The sequence below is a fragment of the Sesamum indicum genome, linkage group LG7 (assembly GCF_026168435.1).
Source record: "Sesamum indicum cultivar Baizhima isolate 11 linkage group LG7, ASM2616843v1, whole genome shotgun sequence".
Taxonomy (NCBI): Eukaryota; Viridiplantae; Streptophyta; class Magnoliopsida; order Lamiales; family Pedaliaceae; genus Sesamum; species Sesamum indicum.
In genome coordinates this window covers 10,873,058-10,890,089 of record NC_142663.1, presented here as the reverse complement: position 1 = coordinate 10,890,089, position 17,032 = coordinate 10,873,058, and the positions used below count along the sequence as shown (strand labels likewise).

Below are 17,032 nucleotides of genomic sequence, written 5' to 3'. Positions count from 1 at the left end.
GATGAATATAAAACTTATAAGCCATTTATTAGCACTACATTAAACTCTTTCGACGCCTTTGATCAAATTTGCCGGACTTGGGATAGTGGTGACATTTACTTTGATAAATGTTAAACCATCAAATCGTCTTTTTTATATATTTTCAGTACCATACACTCCCTATTTATTATATAGTCTATCAAGTAATATTGTATTAAAAACTTTATTAATTCTTTATATTTAATAAAGTAAATCAAATAAATATTGTTTAATATGAATTAATGGTCATTCATAATTAACTTACATATTGTCCATAATGTGAAAATAAAAGGACAAAGCAATACATTCAATATCATTAGAAAATTCATTATTTATTCAAATCAACAATTGCCGTAACTCACTGAACTTGCCGCCTAATATATATATATAAAATAAATGTTTCTTGGGGAATCCAAAATTCTGCAATGTGGGTAGGAGAATTTGTCTATATACTTACGTTTGTTTCCCAACGCCCCACGTGATTGCCGAAGGATTGACGTGATTTACTATTTACGAAATATGATTTATTTGTTCCCTTTTTACATAAACAAAAGGAAGAAAAATTACTTTTGGAGGACGATCAGCGCACGCTTCCTTTGATAATATTAATTGAATACGACACACTCGATACATTGTACATAAAAAATATTATTTGATAAAATTTTTTATCATATATAGATAAATTATAATAAAAATAATCAAATAACTTTAAAATAATATTTGAAGTAGGAGAAATAGAGAGAAAAAACCTAAAAATTAATTATTTTTTTAAAAATTTAATAATATTAATTGAATACGATACACTGGATAGATGTACATAAAAAATATTATAATAATAGGTGTGCAAATGTAAGGAAGAGAGTAAGTGGAAGAACAATTAATAGTTCCCCACCCACCCATTCCCATTTATTAGACTTAGTATATTTTCTCGATTATTTACTCTCGAACAAAATATTACATCGGTTAGTGCATATTCCATCCGAGAGTGGAGGTTGTATGACGTATATTGGTAAAAAATATTCACCTGCGAGGGTAAAAAAATAATTTAACATATATGAGGCAAATGATAAACACATACAACTCACCACCCTATATAACTTTCAACACTGCTATAAATATAAAAAATATTATTTTCTAACACATCTACTATTCATTGATTGTGACAAAAAACCTACCAATATACCCTCTCGTAAATCGTATTTTTACCTGGTGAGCTATTGTGTCATGGGTAAAGTTTTCATTTCGTCCTTTCGTTAAAATTCCAACTACATCAACACCAGTTTTAATTTAATCACAATATCTTTTTTAAAATACCGTCACACATATTAATAATCAATGACAATTTATAATCGTATATTTGTGTTGTATTAAGTCATTGCATTTGTACTCTTGCTAAATACTTTGTTATGAATTATTTAGAGTGATAGTTTTAAGTTTATTTTTCTATAATTATTTATTGATAGTGATCACAACTTTTACACAAATAATTTTAATATTAAAACTAGGAATATTATAGTGACAAAACAAAAAGGGATAGCTACATAATCCTCCCTTGAAATTTTATATAATTACATATAATTTTTTTGTGATTTAAAAAATTATATCTAGTACCTATGACGTTTGTTTTTTCCAACAAATAGATCACTTTGTTAATTATAATTCACTAAATTTGCTGATATTAGCAACAACATATAAAAAACTTATATTTACTCCTAATTAATTTACTACTGATTTTTGCAAGTCAAACATTCGGACCAGCTACCCTAATTATAGGGGTGAAAATGTACCTTTTCACGTGTGTTAGAACGTGTGAAGATGTACAATAATAGTTTGATAAAAAAAAAAATTTATTTAACTTATAATAAGTGACTAATAAGTCACTCAGGAAGAAATATGGATTTTTGCTCAATTTTTCTTTTTTGCTAATATCAACAAAATTTTATAAATTTTAACTAATAAATAAATTTATCTATTAAATGAAAATAAACATAAAAAAATATTAAATGTAATTTTTTATATTACAGACACATAATCTCAAAAGAGGGTGATGTAAAGTTTCCTATACTTAATGAGCATTTCAATATTATCACTATATCACTTAATCTTCTATAGTTAATATTCTCTTATATGAATTGCTCAAAATGAGTTCTGAAGGTTTTTGTTCATCAAAATTAATAAATTAACTATTAAGTTTTTTATTCTAAGTTAATTTTATTGTATATAATGTCATAAAAGAATAATAGATCAGATAAAATCGTAGCAAACAACAAGATAAAGATGAGTTTGTAAAAAAGATGGCTAGATATAACAATAATTATAATACACTTGAATGTAAATTATGTTTAGATTCATTTTTGTGGTGTGTTTTGTGGAAATAGAGAGAAAAAAAAATAAAGATAAATAAATATATATTAAAAATAGCATGTATGTTTGGATTTATTTTTTGGAGATAATTTAAAATAAGCATTGGACGTTTGATCTTGTGTTTTGGAATACAAAAATTATTGTTACTGTCAAATTACTTAGTATAGTTTTTTTGGTCCAAAAACAAATAAAATGCAAACCTAAAAATTATTATTGTTTCAAAATACTTCAAAATACCTCAAAAAACACCCAAATTAAAAGAGGCCGAACATGCACCATGTTTTGGCCCAAAAATTTTGAAAGGGTGTAGGTGTAATTTTTAAAATATTTTGTAGAAAAATTATAATTTCATATTTTAAAAAGAATTTAAATGTAATTAATCACTATAAGAAAATTTACTATTACATGTAGTGAAATGGTTGAGAACTAAAATTCGTAGTAAATAATTATCATTAGTTATGATTTAAATGAAATTGAGACAAAAATTTAATTTATACACTACCAAAAATTATTTAGTCACAATTATAAATCCACGAGTAACAATAATTAATGTGTGATCATTTATTAACTATGCCTATTAATTTTAATCGTTTATATTAGTTAGATTTAAATTTTTTATTTATTGTAGTGTTCGGTCCCAATGAGAATTTGTCTTCTTAGAGACATCGCCGCAATACAGACGAGGTCTTTGTAAAGAACTAAGAACCTGTGCGCCTAACATTCTACAGTTCATCTATTTTCAGACAACCAACAGAGTGAGAGAGAGAGAGAGAATTTCAAGAATTCACAATATCCATCGGTGGAGAGAGAGAGAGAGAGAGAGAGAGAGCAGGATGGGTTCAGACAAAGAGTGCCTGAAAGTTCTGATGTTCCCATGGCTGGCTCACGGCCATATCACCCCGTTCTTGGAGCTAGCCAAGAGACTCTCCGACAGAAAATTCCACTGCTACATTTGTTCTACGCCAGCAAACCTCACTTCCATCGCCAACAAAATCCCACAAAAATACTCCAACTCCATCCACCTTCTCCACCTCCATCTCCCCTCCTCCCCTCACCTCCCCCCTCACTACCACACCACCAACGGCCTCCCCCTCCACCTCCACTCCGCCCTCCGATCCGCCCTCAGAGCGGCGAAACCCGACTTCTCCAACATCTTAACAACTCTGCAGCCCCACCTCCTAATCCACGACATTCTCCTGCGTTGGGCCGGAGCCATAGCGTCCAAGAAAGACATCCCTTCGGTCACGTTTTTCACCTCCGGCGCTGCCATGTTCTCGTACTTCTGTCACTTGGGGCAGCGCCGGGGCGTGGAGTTCCCCTACCCCGCCATCCGTCTAACGGAGTTTGAGCTGTCTATGGCGATTGGGGCTCTGGAAAGTTCAAAGAACGAAGAGAAAGATCCAGACGAAGAGGCCGGATGGAACTCTGGCCGAACAATCATAGTGAATAGCTCAAGAGAGATCGACGGGAAGTACATGGACTACCTCTCCGAGATGTTGAACAGGGAGTTCGTCCCGGTTGGTTCCTTGGTTCGGGACTATGACGACGATGATGCTGATGAGGCAGTACTAATGGACTGGCTGAGCCAGAAAGACAAGTTTTCGTGCGTGTTCGTGTCATTCGGGACCGAGTATTTCTTGAAAAGGGAAGAGATTGAGGAGGTAGCTTATGGCTTGGAGCTTAGCAATGTGAACTTCATTTGGATACTGCGGTTCCCGAAAGGAGACGGGACGACGGTCGCGGAGACGCTCCCTGCAGGGTTTCTGGAACGAGTGGGAGGAAGAGGGAGGATCGTGGAGAAATGGGCATCACAAGCCAAGATCCTAAACCATTCCAGCGTGGGGGGATTCGTGAGTCATTGTGGTTGGAATTCGTTGACGGAGAGCATCGACTTTGGGGTGCCGATCATAGCCATGCCGATGCATCTTGACCAGCCCATGAACGCTAAGTTGGTAGCGGAGCTTGGGGTTGGCGTGGAGGTCAAGAGAGACAACGAGGGAAGGCTGCAGAGGGAAGAGATAGCGAAGGTGATCAGAGATGTAGTGGTGGGGGAAAGTGGGGGGGAATTGAGAAGACAAGTTGTGGAACGAAGGGAGAGAATCAGGTCGAGGAGCAGAGAAGAGATGGACGAAACTGCTCACAAGTTAGCACAAATTTGTGGGAATTAAGGAGTCATTGTCCGAATCCAATTGCAATTGTCAAGATGGAGTATGCATTGAGATTTTCTACGAGGAGAGATTTGGTAGCCAAAGGCCAACTCTGTTGTTTTGGATGATTACTTTTAAGTGTAATAGCAATAAATCTCAAGAACTTTGTTCAACTAATTATTAACTTTGAAGTATTCTATGTTGTCCTTTCGGAGTTTCCTCTATGCAATGTTTTAGGCTTTATATTGCCTTTTGTTTTATTAGTTTCGGATTGAGTGAATCAGGATTCTTTTGTTGTAAATTAAATTAATTTTAACTACTATTCTATAGAATATATATAAGCCGCGTGTATAAAATATATTCTTAAATAAAATACATAATAATACCTTTTATACATAAAATCTATGTATATTAAATGAATTAGAAGATATAATATAATTTAAAATAGAAAATTCAATTCGAGAGGTATGTCTATTTGTTATCATGATTTATGAGAATTGGCAGCTTTCGAATCTGTTACATGTGAGTTGGGGGGTTTGGAAGAGAAAATAATTGAGTGTGATGTGGGTCTTAGCTATTAAAGTTTGTGTTACATTTTCCATAATAAGGTTACAAAAAATATTTTTTTCAAAATTTAAGTTTATGCCAAAATCAAACAATAAATAGAGCAATTCTATGTGTCTTTTCTTGTAATGATAACATATTACTATTAAAAGTATTTCATAAACTTGCTGTCGAAAAAATATAAACTGTTCCAATTTTTATTGTGTATAAATCGAACATTGTTGTAATATATATAATTATCTTGACTTTGTTTAAATAATAATTTATTATTAATCAATTACACAATCGACCTAGACTCATAAGTTTTTTACCAATCAAATTCATACAGATTTTATCAGTCCATCTAATTGGCAAATTTAGATTGTTTATGTATTTCTTTTGATTTTCTAAACTATCACGTTACATTCAAATTAATTTTATAGAAACTTAATTTGGAGTTGTCAGTATGAAAATAAAGCTAAAAAACTCTAGCATTTTTTTTAAATATCAATATGTAAAATATATATAAGTATAAAAGTAAGAAATTTTGTTGGATAGCTTGTCCATATAAATTCCACGTTCTAGGTGGAATAATTAATTAAGTTTTTAATACTTAATAAAGAGTTATCTAATTAAATATTTAAAATAAAAAATGAAGGGAATAATTAAAGGAGGACATTTATACATATTATTTAATATATAAATTCACTTGCCACTTGGACCTTACCTAAACAACTCATATCACAAAGTAAATAGGACCAAAGAGTTTTAACGAATTAACGTACTATTTTTAAGTAGAATAATAACGATAAATATTTTAGAGTTTCAAAAGTTTAAAACACATACTCAATTTAGAAAAATAAAAATATTACATGCCAAATATTATTAAAACAAAAAATTTGCCAATTGGGTCGGCCAAACAGCTTGAATAAGTAGACCTTATCCAGACCCGACCTAAGATCAATCTATGTACTCGACACGTATTTAAGATCAATTCTATTCCAATTAGACCTTAATCAAACCGACATACTTTTTATTGAGCCAAAATAATTTTGAATTGGTCGGATCAAGCCCAATCTCTTGTTGGTAATAACTAAAAAATAAGAAGATGGAAAATCATATCAAGATGGAATATTGCAAAAAATTTATATTTAGAAAAAGAAAATTTCAGTTATATTTTGGTAAAAGAAAGAAAATTAGTTGAATTTTAGATGGATTGGATCCAGTTTCCGCTGCCATATATCTGAAAGAAGCGCGTAAAGGGTTTTTAACGCGTCCCGTCGGAAAGTTCAACAATATTTTCTCATTTCACTTCTTCCTTCTTCTTCTTCTTCTTCTTCAGGTTTTTGTCACACTACCCAACACTCCCTCCTCTCTCCCGCTCCCGCTCGCGCTCGCTCCTCTCTCTCTCTCTATCTGTTACGCAGTATCACCTTGAGAGACCAGTGAGCCGACCCATTTCTGGGATTCGAATCAATGGGTCGGACCCAGGTACCCAGCCCGGAACCCGCTTCCGACGACCCCACGGCGGCCGCATTGTACTCGATCCGAGACCGGTTTCCGTTCAAACGATACAACAACTATAGCACCGACGCGGCAGTTTCGCGTTCCTCTAAGACAGCGTCGTCCCACAAGACCTCCCGATCTCACCACCACCATAAGCGGAAGCTCTCCTTCGCTCCCTTTATAGGGAAATCGTGGTTCTACTTGTGCATTTTCATGGTGATTTTCACGTTTGCTTTCGCATCCATGGTTTTGCAGAGCTCGATCATGTCGGTTTTCCGGCAGGGAGTTAGCGGAGAGAGAATGCGGTGGAGGTGGTCCGTTAAGGAGGGGTTGGAGTTGGGAAGCTCTTTGGAGTTTGTGCCGGGCTGGCGGCTTGAGCTGAACGCAAGCAGGCTCAATTGGCTCAGAAGTCAGCCGAGGATCGGCGTTCGGCCTCCAAGAATCAGTCTGGTAAGTGATTGACCAATACATTTTCTGTACATGTTTTTGATGTAATGTGCAAAATATGAATCCATAGATTAGAACGGGTTTTCGTTCCTGAAGTTTGTGTTGGTGCAGATTAGTTGTATTTGCTGAGAATAAATGGTAGCACCTGATCATGTTTCTTGAAACTACTGAGTACTTATATCTGATGATTAGAGAATGTACAATTATAAATACCAAGATTGAGCTTGTCTGTTGGGGGAAGAAGAGCTCAGTTCCTGCATCTGCAATGCTCTTACCTTTTCTTGATGTTGAAATTTAAGGAATATGCACGGTTAGACAAACAAATGTTCAGGGGGAGCTGAAGATTTGTATATGCACTAGTTTGGTGATTTTGATCTAGAAAACAATGATAACTCAGCCTGCATATCTGTAGAAGGCAGGATTCGTTATTCAATATGAAAGTTAAGAGCGGTGTGGCATATTTTGCTGATTTCAGGTTGTAGTGCAATTAATAATTGTCCTATATTCTCTTATAAGTCTAAACTATAAATGCAACTTATGAAGGATTGGGTCAGTTTTGTGTTTGTGTGATGACAGCTATTCGATCTCTGTAGATCATAGATGCACACTTCTTTTTCACTCTAGTGACAAAGTTCTTGTAAAGTGCTTTAAGATTAAATTGCTCTGGTCAAGTTTTATCGTTCATCTATTCATCTTTTATTCTTTCTAAGTCATGCAATCCCTTTTCAAGTGGAACGGTAGTTGAAGAAAATGCGGAAAATAGTTGAAGTCCCGAACATAGGCCTACACTATTGTGAAGCTATATATCATCTATACAAGATTATTCGTTTTTGCTTATATTAGAAACATGTGCAAATTCTGCTGACCTTGATTAGTTGTTGATGCATGGAATCAAACCTGAAATGCGATAGTACTGCTTTATTAAAGAAAAACACTTTAAAATGGGAAACATGATCATGCAAGAACAGTAAATGTGGTAAAGTGGAACAATCCATACTTCCAAAAGAATTTGAGTTACAACAGGTAGAGAATTGAATCCACATGTTTTTTAACCATGTGGGCAATTGAAAAATTAATGAAAGAGAGAAGCCTCTCCCTTTATGGGCTTTTTTTTTTTCATGTATTCAGCAATTTGCGTAGAAGCCCTTATAATTTTTTTTTTTGGGTTATTAGAATCCTTTATACTTGGATTGCCCTTATATCTAATTCATGGCAAAAGGTCACTATGCATTATTTTTTGGGATCAATCTAAAAACTACTATCATGTGTTAATTAATAGATCTCTAGATTTGAAATGGTTAGCACTATTCATTGATTTGTTTATTTTGGCTTCTAAAGTGCATTTAGTAGTAGGATGTAACATCTCATTTTTTTTTCCATCAATTTAATATGTTTTAATGCTGTCTTTTGATTAAAATATGCAGGCGTTACTAATATTGCGAGTGCTTTTGCAGTAACCTTTGTAATTTAATACTTCATTGTTTTATGTGTGTAAGATACTAGGGAACATGAAGAAAGATCCTTCAACGTTGATGCTATATTCTGTGATGAAGAATTTGAAAGGTCTTGGCTATCTGCTTAAGGTAATTTTCCTGAAAGGTTTGCCTTTCAATGCTTTTTTACTGTTACTTCAATTCATGATGACAATGGTTGCTAACATTAAGGATGGCAATTGGGGGGTAGTTTGGGGACCGGGTCTAAATTAGTGGTTTTGGGTCGAGGGATGGGTTTTTATTTACCGAGTCTGAATAATAATTATAAGTATATTTTATTAATTTTAGATGTTTTATTTTATTTAATACATATATTTTTAACAAAATAATAGCTCATTAAATGTTCATAAACAATAATCTTTTTTTTTTTTTTAAATTACATTAATTAATTGGAGGAAAAAAGAAATAATTGGATTTTGCCATTAAGACCAGCTGGGTACGAAGTTGGGTTGGGCTTAGGGCGGGTTTGAAGTGGAGTGAGGTGGGTTCCGGGTCCAACTGGAACCAGAGGGCGGGTTTATGGTCTTGCTAAAACCATGCTGAGCAGATCCTGGGTGGTACAAACTTGTCCCGTTACCACTAATGGCATGCAGAGCACTGGATGGCGAAGTTACCCAATGAGCACATGACGTTAGCTTCTTGATGTGCTTATCTGGAAACTTCTAAAATCCACTACTTGGAACATTGTTGCATCTTTATATTTGTTCATGTTTTAGCTCTTTCTAATAACAATTTTGCTCTCCAGTGAGATTTTGGTTATATGGATATATGTATCTTACTATCTCATGTTGTCTTAATATTAAAATTCTTATAATATATAAATTTAACTGATAAAACCAACTTTTAAGCTGGCTGATGATTCTATGAAAATAAATTCATATTAGGCTATTTTGCTCTTGGTCTTAAGTTTATTTAACATCTTAAGACCAGTTGCCCAATTTTTGTGCTCATGTCTCTCCTTCTCTATCTCCTTCCTTTCATTGCTAAAACTAACATCTGCTTGCCAAGAACAAAAAGAAAGTTTGTGGAAAAGTGTAAAGTATGGCCCAGAGAACATAAAATATATTCAATAAGCTCTCAATGTAATTAAGTAAAAGGAAGCCCTATTACCTGTACAGATAGGTTATGCTAAACCTTGAGAATGAGACATCCAACCGAAGTGCCGAAAATTGTATCAAATATAGGAGCGCAAAAGTCTAATTGGGCAGCTCTCTGTGTCTACTTCCAAGTTCTGGTATGTAGATTCTAAGTTCTGACATATATTACTTCAATAACAACCTTTTTGTGTATTGGTGCGACTGTGGAAGACTAGTTAGTAATCTTACCGGCATTAGGTGTGAAGTAAAAGACTCTCAGTAAATTTAGTTTGTATGACATCTGAGTGTCTGCCCTCATCAACTCCTAAGCTTTAGTAGCTAATTCATTTGATTGGATATGAATTTGATGTATCTGAAACACACCACCTGCTGCAGTTCTCTGCTCTAATACTGGTGGATAATTTAACTTGAACTCTTCATAAAATATAGGGTTCTCCACTCTACATGTGAGTTCTTGTAGGAGTTAGCTGTTTGACCTACATAAGCAGACAGTTTAACTTGTATTCTTCGTCAATTTCTAAATATTCTGTATGTCTTCTTCATTTGCATGTTCAAAAGCTTTTATCCCTTCTTTAACAGATATATGCCCTGGGAGATGGCAGAGCCCGTACAGTTTGGCAAGAAATTGGAGGTCAAGTCTCAATGTTAACCCCTGAAAGATATGGCTATATTGATTGGTCAATGTATGTCGCTCTCCCTGTTCTTCATGTCACTCTGAAGTTCATTATTTGGTTAAATATCTGTCAGTTGCATATATTGTTAACAAGTTCTGTCTACGTTGTTGTACAATTAGTGATGCCATTTCATGCCTGCAGTTTTGATGGTATTATTTTGGACTCTCTTGAAGCAAAAGATGCTATTTCGAGGTACTGATTTTATTCTCTGAATTTCAAAAATTATTTATAATATTTCTTTACAAATTAGTATTGGCAATTCAGTTACATTCTTCTTTACATTCCAAGATTTATCATGCAAATTGTGGCCTTCAATATTAACTGTTCTCTGGATAATATTAAAAGCATAAGAAAAATAAAAAATTACAGCTGCTGCATACATTTCTCCACGCAAAGTTCATTGATTTTGCTGTTTTTTTTAAGCAAACTTTCTTCCGATCTTAGAAGTTTCAGATGGCAAATATTTTGTACTTTGCTACTATAGTTGACAAAGAAAGAACCTTGCACAAATATGATTCAGTTCCCTGTGGTAATCAATTAAGCAAAAAATTTGGGGATAAAGGTCCATGTATTAAGTGCCGTCGTGTGAGCAATAGTTGTCAAGAACAGGTCTAATGAAACTAGAAACATGCAAAATGTGGCGATGAATTTCCGTTGCCTGCATTTGAACATGTCATCTTAAACTTCTCTTTCTTAGCTCTTGTTAATTCCAGTTGGTATGCCTCCTTTTCTTAACTAGACTGTTAGTAGATTCTTTGCAATAGTCTATTGTATAATTTGATCCACTCTCCCGTATAATAATAAGCCTCGAGGACCTTTTTGACGTAAGGTGCAGAAAATTGTTATATGAGTCAAACATGAAGTTCTCTGGAAAATATATATATATATATAATGACAATTTTCTGAGAACTAATCTACTTTCTTGTCTCCTCCTGCATACAATTACATGATAGAACATCAAAGATCCTTAGAAGAGTAAAATTGCATCCGTCTTTTGAGATGCTATGATTTGTGAATTTTATATCTATGCAGCCTTATGCAGGAGCCTTTCTGCTCTGTGCCACTGATATGGATTATTCAAGAGGATACTCTTGCCAATCGCCTACCAATGTATGTGAACATGGGCTGGGACCGCCTCATTTCTAATTGGAAAAATGCATTTAGTAGGGCTGATGTTGTGGTATTTCAAGAATTCTCCTTTCCGGTAAATCTGTTCTCCTGGATTTCTTTTATAGTTAAGACATGAGCAATAGCAGGATACCTGGCAATTCCTCAGTTCTTGATTCTATTTTTGCTGTATCAGATGTTATATAGCATGCTTGACACTGGAAACTTCTTTGTGATTCCTGGATCACCATTAGATGTTTGGGCCGCAGAAAGCTATAGTAAGACCCATTCCAGATCTCAGCTGAGGAAGGAAAATGGTTTTGATGATGATGATCTGCTGGTTCTAGTTGTTGGGAGTTCATTCTTCTACGATGAGCTGGCTTGGGATTATGCTGTGGCTATGCATGATCTAGAACCATTGCTCCTTAAATATGCGGGATCAAATGATGTTGGATTTACATCTAAATTTATCTTCCTTTGTGGAAACTCCAGCAAAGACTATGATGATGCTTTGCAGGTACAGATTCACATTTTACTATCTCGAGAGTTATAGCTCTGGTGCATTTATTCATGTGGGTTTCGAAATGCCTATAATAAATTGCACCCCTCACATTTGATCTCCCATTTCAAATTGGTAACTGATTCCAGTAATGATTCTTGGTTGATGACATACCAGCTGATGGTCATGATTCATATAATATAATAAGTCTCAGTTTGTTTCAGAACTTATTGTTTTGGCGGACCTCATTTCATGGTTTTTTTGATTGATGTTATGCTTCTTTTGTTATATTATTATTATTATTATTATTAATGTTTAGTTTCTAGTTCTTTCTCCATCTTAAATGTCAGAGGTGGAATTCAAAGTGTTTTGATACCATTATTTATTCCTCTTGGATACTTGGGAGTTTATTTAGCTGATCCTTGTATAATATACTGGCCATTGATTCTCCATCCATCCAGGATGTTGCTGCCCGTTTGAGACTCAATCAAGGATCATTGAAGCATTATGGCATAAATAGTGATGTGAACGGATTGATACTGATGGCTGACATTGTTCTGTATGGCTCCTCTCAAGATGAGCAGGGCTTCCCTCCCTTACTGACAAGGGCCATGGCATTTGGAAATCCTGTTATTGCCCCAGATTTTCCAGTCATAAGAAAATATGTATGTCATTCATCTTTTTCTTTTGAAGTTATCGTTGAACTTGCTTGGAACTAATGGTTTCTCTTTCCTTCTTAATTTCCTGAATTGGTAGGTTGTTGATGGAGTACATGGGATAATTTTTCCGAAAAATGATGCTGAAGCTTTAACAAATGCATTTTCACTTCTGATATCTGGGGGAAAATTATCTAGATTTGCACATTCTGTTGCTTCCTCAGGAAGGCTGCATGCCAAGAACATGTTTGCAGCAGAATGCATCGTTGGTTATGCAGAACTACTTGAATATGTCTTTGATTTCCCATCAGATGTCTTGCTGCCAGCCCGTCCTTCTGAGCTGAAAAATCTTACTTGGGAATGGAGTCTATTCAGAAGGGAACTTGACCAGATATATAGTAATACAGAACTTTTAGAAGGTTATTCGTGGATGAATTCGAGTAATGTTTACGATCTTGAGGAAGACATGAAAGATTATGTTAGGTCAAAGAATATAACCCAGGATAATTCTGAAGATCTGGAAGAGGATATTCCAACGTTGTTGGACTGGGATATCTTGAGTGAAATAGAAAGCTCTGAGGAAGTTGAGATGCTAGAAAGAGAGGAGGTATAATAATTCTTCTGTAATGTGCAAAATGTTTTTCCACCACCAACCCCTGCCCCCACCCCTCTATTTTGCATTTGCCTTAATATAACTGAAGCATCGTATTGTGCTCTGTAGATCGAGGAAAGAATGGAGAAAGACATTGGTGAATGGGATGACATCTATCGCAATGCTCGAAAATCTGAAAAGCTTAGGTTTGAAACAAATGAGAGGGATGAAGGCGAGCTAGAAAGAACTGGTCAGCCAGTATGCATTTATGAGATCTACAATGGTGCGGGGGGTTGGCCATTTCTACACCATGGTTCTTTGTACCGTGGTTTAAGTCTTGTAAGTTCCATATAACTAGGTTGATGCATTTCAACTTGGTTTCTGTTTTTTTTTTTTCTGTGATGGAGGGAGCAAGTATTACAACACATTTTTAACTTGATCTATAGTTTTCTTCTGTAATGAAGGAGCCAGTATTATCACTTTGGTAATCCACTATTATCCACTTTGGTAATCTTATGACTTGCAACCATTTAGATCTGTTTATTTGTTTAATTATGTTTCTTGCTTTGTGCATTAATTTTGTAGTTCTTACTTTCTCTATGTTTGCTGAATCAGTCTACTAGAGCCCAAAGATTGAGTTCAGATGACGTGGATGCAGTTGGTCGGCTTCCCATCTTGAATGATACATATTATCGTGATATCCTCTGTGAGATTGGAGGCATGTTTTCAGTTGCTAATAAAATCGATGACATTCACAAGGCGCCGTGGATAGGATTTCAGTCATGGCGTGCGTCTGGGAGGAAGGTGCGTCTATCATATGTGCCCACATTGGCAGACAAATTCTCTTAAGATTGAAAGTTATATAAAAGATTGAGATCTCTTGTATCTTCTCCTTTCTGAGGTGAAGTATTTCTTCACATGGATGACTTTGTTGCCAGCATATTGAAGGAAACTTGCTCAATCATTCAGGTATCCTTATCCACAAATGCAGAAGAGGTCTTAGAGAAAGCAATTCATGAAAACCCTAAAGGAGATGTGATATACTTCTGGGCATGTTTGGACATGGATGGTGGCATTGTAGGAAAAAATGATTTGCTTACCTTCTGGTCCACATGTGACATAATAAATGCAGGAAGGTGCCGGTGAGTGTTCCAGCAAAATAACATGTGGTTTGATATTCAATCTAATGTTCATTTTCTTTCTCTTATTTTCTCCAAGGAGCTGCTTGTGGCCTGTTTATAATTTTACATAAATATTAAACAACACATTTGAGCTACTGTTACTAGGTGACTTAAGTTGAATATCCTTTTATTCCTTGTGCGCTATGGTTTATCTCAACCAAACATAAATTGGTTACTTGTAACTTATTGAAATAGTTCCCTTCAGTGATTGAATTGGTATTAAAGTTTCTTTTACTTAACAAGTGGGGTCTTGTCTGGTTATGGGATTATAAAACATGAGATGCCAATTCATCTTCCCATTTCAAACATACAGAACAGCCTTTGAAGATGCATTCAGAAGAACGTATGGGTTACCATCAAACATAGAAGCTCTTCCACCCATGCCTGAAGGTGGTGGGCGTTGGTCAGCGCTGCACAGCTGGGTGATGCCTACCCCTTCCTTTCTGGAGTTCATAATGTTCTCTAGGTACTTTTATGCTTACAGTTTTATTCATTCATACATGTAAAGTTGTATTTTCTGTCAGTCATACCACATCAAGGCAGTCGAGCCAATAATCTCTTGGGCGCTAATTTCAAAATTCTCCAGGATGTTTGTTGATTCTCTTCATAGTCTACACGTGAATTCAAGCAAGATGCCCGGCTGTTTTCTAGGCTTTTCGGCACCTCAGGTGAGTATGCCTGGACCTAAAATTTCATTATTTTAGACTTTTCAGCAGTTTGACAAAGAACAAAGATGAAGGAAAGGAAGCAAAAGTAATGTTTCTCATGTTCAATTGTTTCTTTACCCAGAACAAACATTGTTACTGTCGGCTTTTGGAAGTCTTGGTAAATGTATGGGCTTATCATAGTGCACGGAAGATGGTTTACATTGATCCTCATACAGGCTCATTGAAAGAACAACACCCTATTGAACATCGTAAAGGATCTATGTGGTCCAAATACTTCAATGCCACCTTATTAAAAAGCATGGACGAAGACCTTGCAGAGGCTGCAGATGATGATGACCATCCATACAGACCATGGCTGTGGCCATTAACAGGGGAAGTTTACTGGCAAGGTGTATATGAAAGGGAGAGAGAACAAAGATATAGGCTGAAAATGGACAAGAAGAGAAAAACAAAAGAGAAACTACTTGACCGGTTAAAGCATGGATATAGACAGAAGACACTAGGAGGATAGGAGGCTGATAGGTTCAATTAATGTTATTGATGGAGCCATCTGAGTTAGATGCAGCAACTGGACTAAATGTGCATTCTCAGCTTGGTCTTGATAAGAGATATCCTGGCGAAAATTCGGCTTAAATCGTCTAAGGCATTAGACTACTGCTGACACGACTCTAACATAACACATGCGTAGCTAGAGATGGCTCAGCAAGGTTGAGCCCACGAACTTTTGGCTCGTCACATGCTTGAAGCCTTTCAGAATTTCTACTGGCTCCAAAGTTTTTTGAGGTGTACCAATTTTGATTACGATTCTTTTTATTTTTTATTTTTCTATACTATAAACATAATTCAATAGTGATTCTGTACCTTCTTCTTTTCGTGGTTTTCTCAGTTTGTACATACCATTCTCGATAATGGAAGAAAATTTCTCTTTGTTGTTGTCTCCCAAGTTGATTTTCATTGGAGCTGTTTCCCCGAGGGTTTGGGGCTTGGGAGAGTCTGCTCTCGCTCTCTCCTTCCCTTCCTCCCTCCCACATAATTAGAAATTAAAAGTTTAGGGAAATTTTCATCCTTGGATGTGTGCTATGCTACTGTTGAAATTATTATGTACACTCTAATGTATGGTTTATTTACATTAATTTTCTTTGTGTTTTGCGTAATTATCAAAATTACCATTGGTAACAAAAAAATTATGAGTAGTTTGTGCAATTATATTATATTTTTAGGAGTGTATTTGTAACTTTTTAAAAAATAAAGGTGGTTTGTGAAGATGATGTTGATGTTCATGGTGGATGTTTGTGTAATTTTCAATAGTTATGAATGGTTTGTGTAAATATACTATAGATATTGTGATTCATCCTATTTTTAAAGTCTCTAGCTACAGTGGGTTGAATTTTTTCACCATTGGTGCGGATCAATTTGTAAAAGCCCATTCCAAAACCAACAGAAAATTGTATTGACCATAGGGTGGTCTGGGCCTTTAATTGGCTCAAGTGGACTCAGTTTTAAATTCAGGCCCACTCATGGAGCAATCTAATTGAAACTCGGATCAGGCTCAGTTGGGCCTATTTTGTTTTAAATTTTTATAAAATTAAGATACGCTAGAATAATTATTTTATAAAATAAATAAATAATTAAATTTTTAAAAAATACAATAATTCTCATTTTACTTTCCAAGAATAGCTTATACTTATCTATTCTTTTAAAATTAATATATGCAATTCAATTTTAATTTCTTTATATCTGGGTAGATATATTTTCAAAATGTTATACTATAAGTATTATGAGTTCTTTTATTAATTTATTAATATGTTAAAATATGACTATATAATATTATGTCGTAAGTATTTAGATAATTTAATATATATATTTTCTTAATAATTATGTGACTATTAAATTAATACTAGATATATACAAAATATATTACGAAGTCATATATTCATAATATTAAATTAAATTATTGTAGCATATCTTTTTAAAAACTTTTTATAAGTAATATCTAATATTATATATTTATAATAATATATTTTATTAAAAAAGTAAAAG

The 17,032-nt window shown here is 34.7% G+C and overlaps 2 protein-coding genes across 3 annotated transcripts; both read left to right on the top strand.

The window, feature by feature from the left end:
* Nucleotides 1-3,034: 3,034 nt before the first annotated feature.
* Nucleotides 3,035-4,723, top strand: LOC105166537 (beta-D-glucosyl crocetin beta-1,6-glucosyltransferase). The gene has a single exon (XM_020695269.2). The coding sequence runs from the start codon at nt 3,216-3,218 to the stop codon at nt 4,548-4,550; it is 1,335 nt and encodes a 444-aa protein (XP_020550928.2). The 5' UTR covers nt 3,035-3,215; the 3' UTR covers nt 4,551-4,723.
* Nucleotides 4,724-6,334: 1,611 nt separating this feature from the next.
* Nucleotides 6,335-15,919, top strand: LOC105166536 (UDP-Glycosyltransferase superfamily protein). 2 transcript variants are annotated; one of them, XM_011085919.3, is made up of 14 exons: nt 6,335-7,028; nt 8,522-8,608; nt 10,195-10,298; nt 10,431-10,481; nt 11,322-11,493; nt 11,593-11,913; nt 12,357-12,560; nt 12,652-13,158; nt 13,273-13,482; nt 13,759-13,947; nt 14,113-14,285; nt 14,638-14,790; nt 14,911-14,992; nt 15,114-15,919. In XM_011085919.3, the coding sequence occupies exons 1-14, from the start codon at nt 6,549-6,551 to the stop codon at nt 15,501-15,503; spliced, it is 3,123 nt and encodes a 1,040-aa protein (XP_011084221.1). In that variant the 5' UTR covers nt 6,335-6,548; the 3' UTR covers nt 15,504-15,919. The 2 variants fall into 2 exon arrangements, with proteins under 2 accessions (XP_011084221.1, XP_020551073.1); XM_020695414.2 differs by having other exon boundaries at nt 6,890-7,028; nt 8,529-8,608.
* Nucleotides 15,920-17,032: the final 1,113 nt, after the last annotated feature.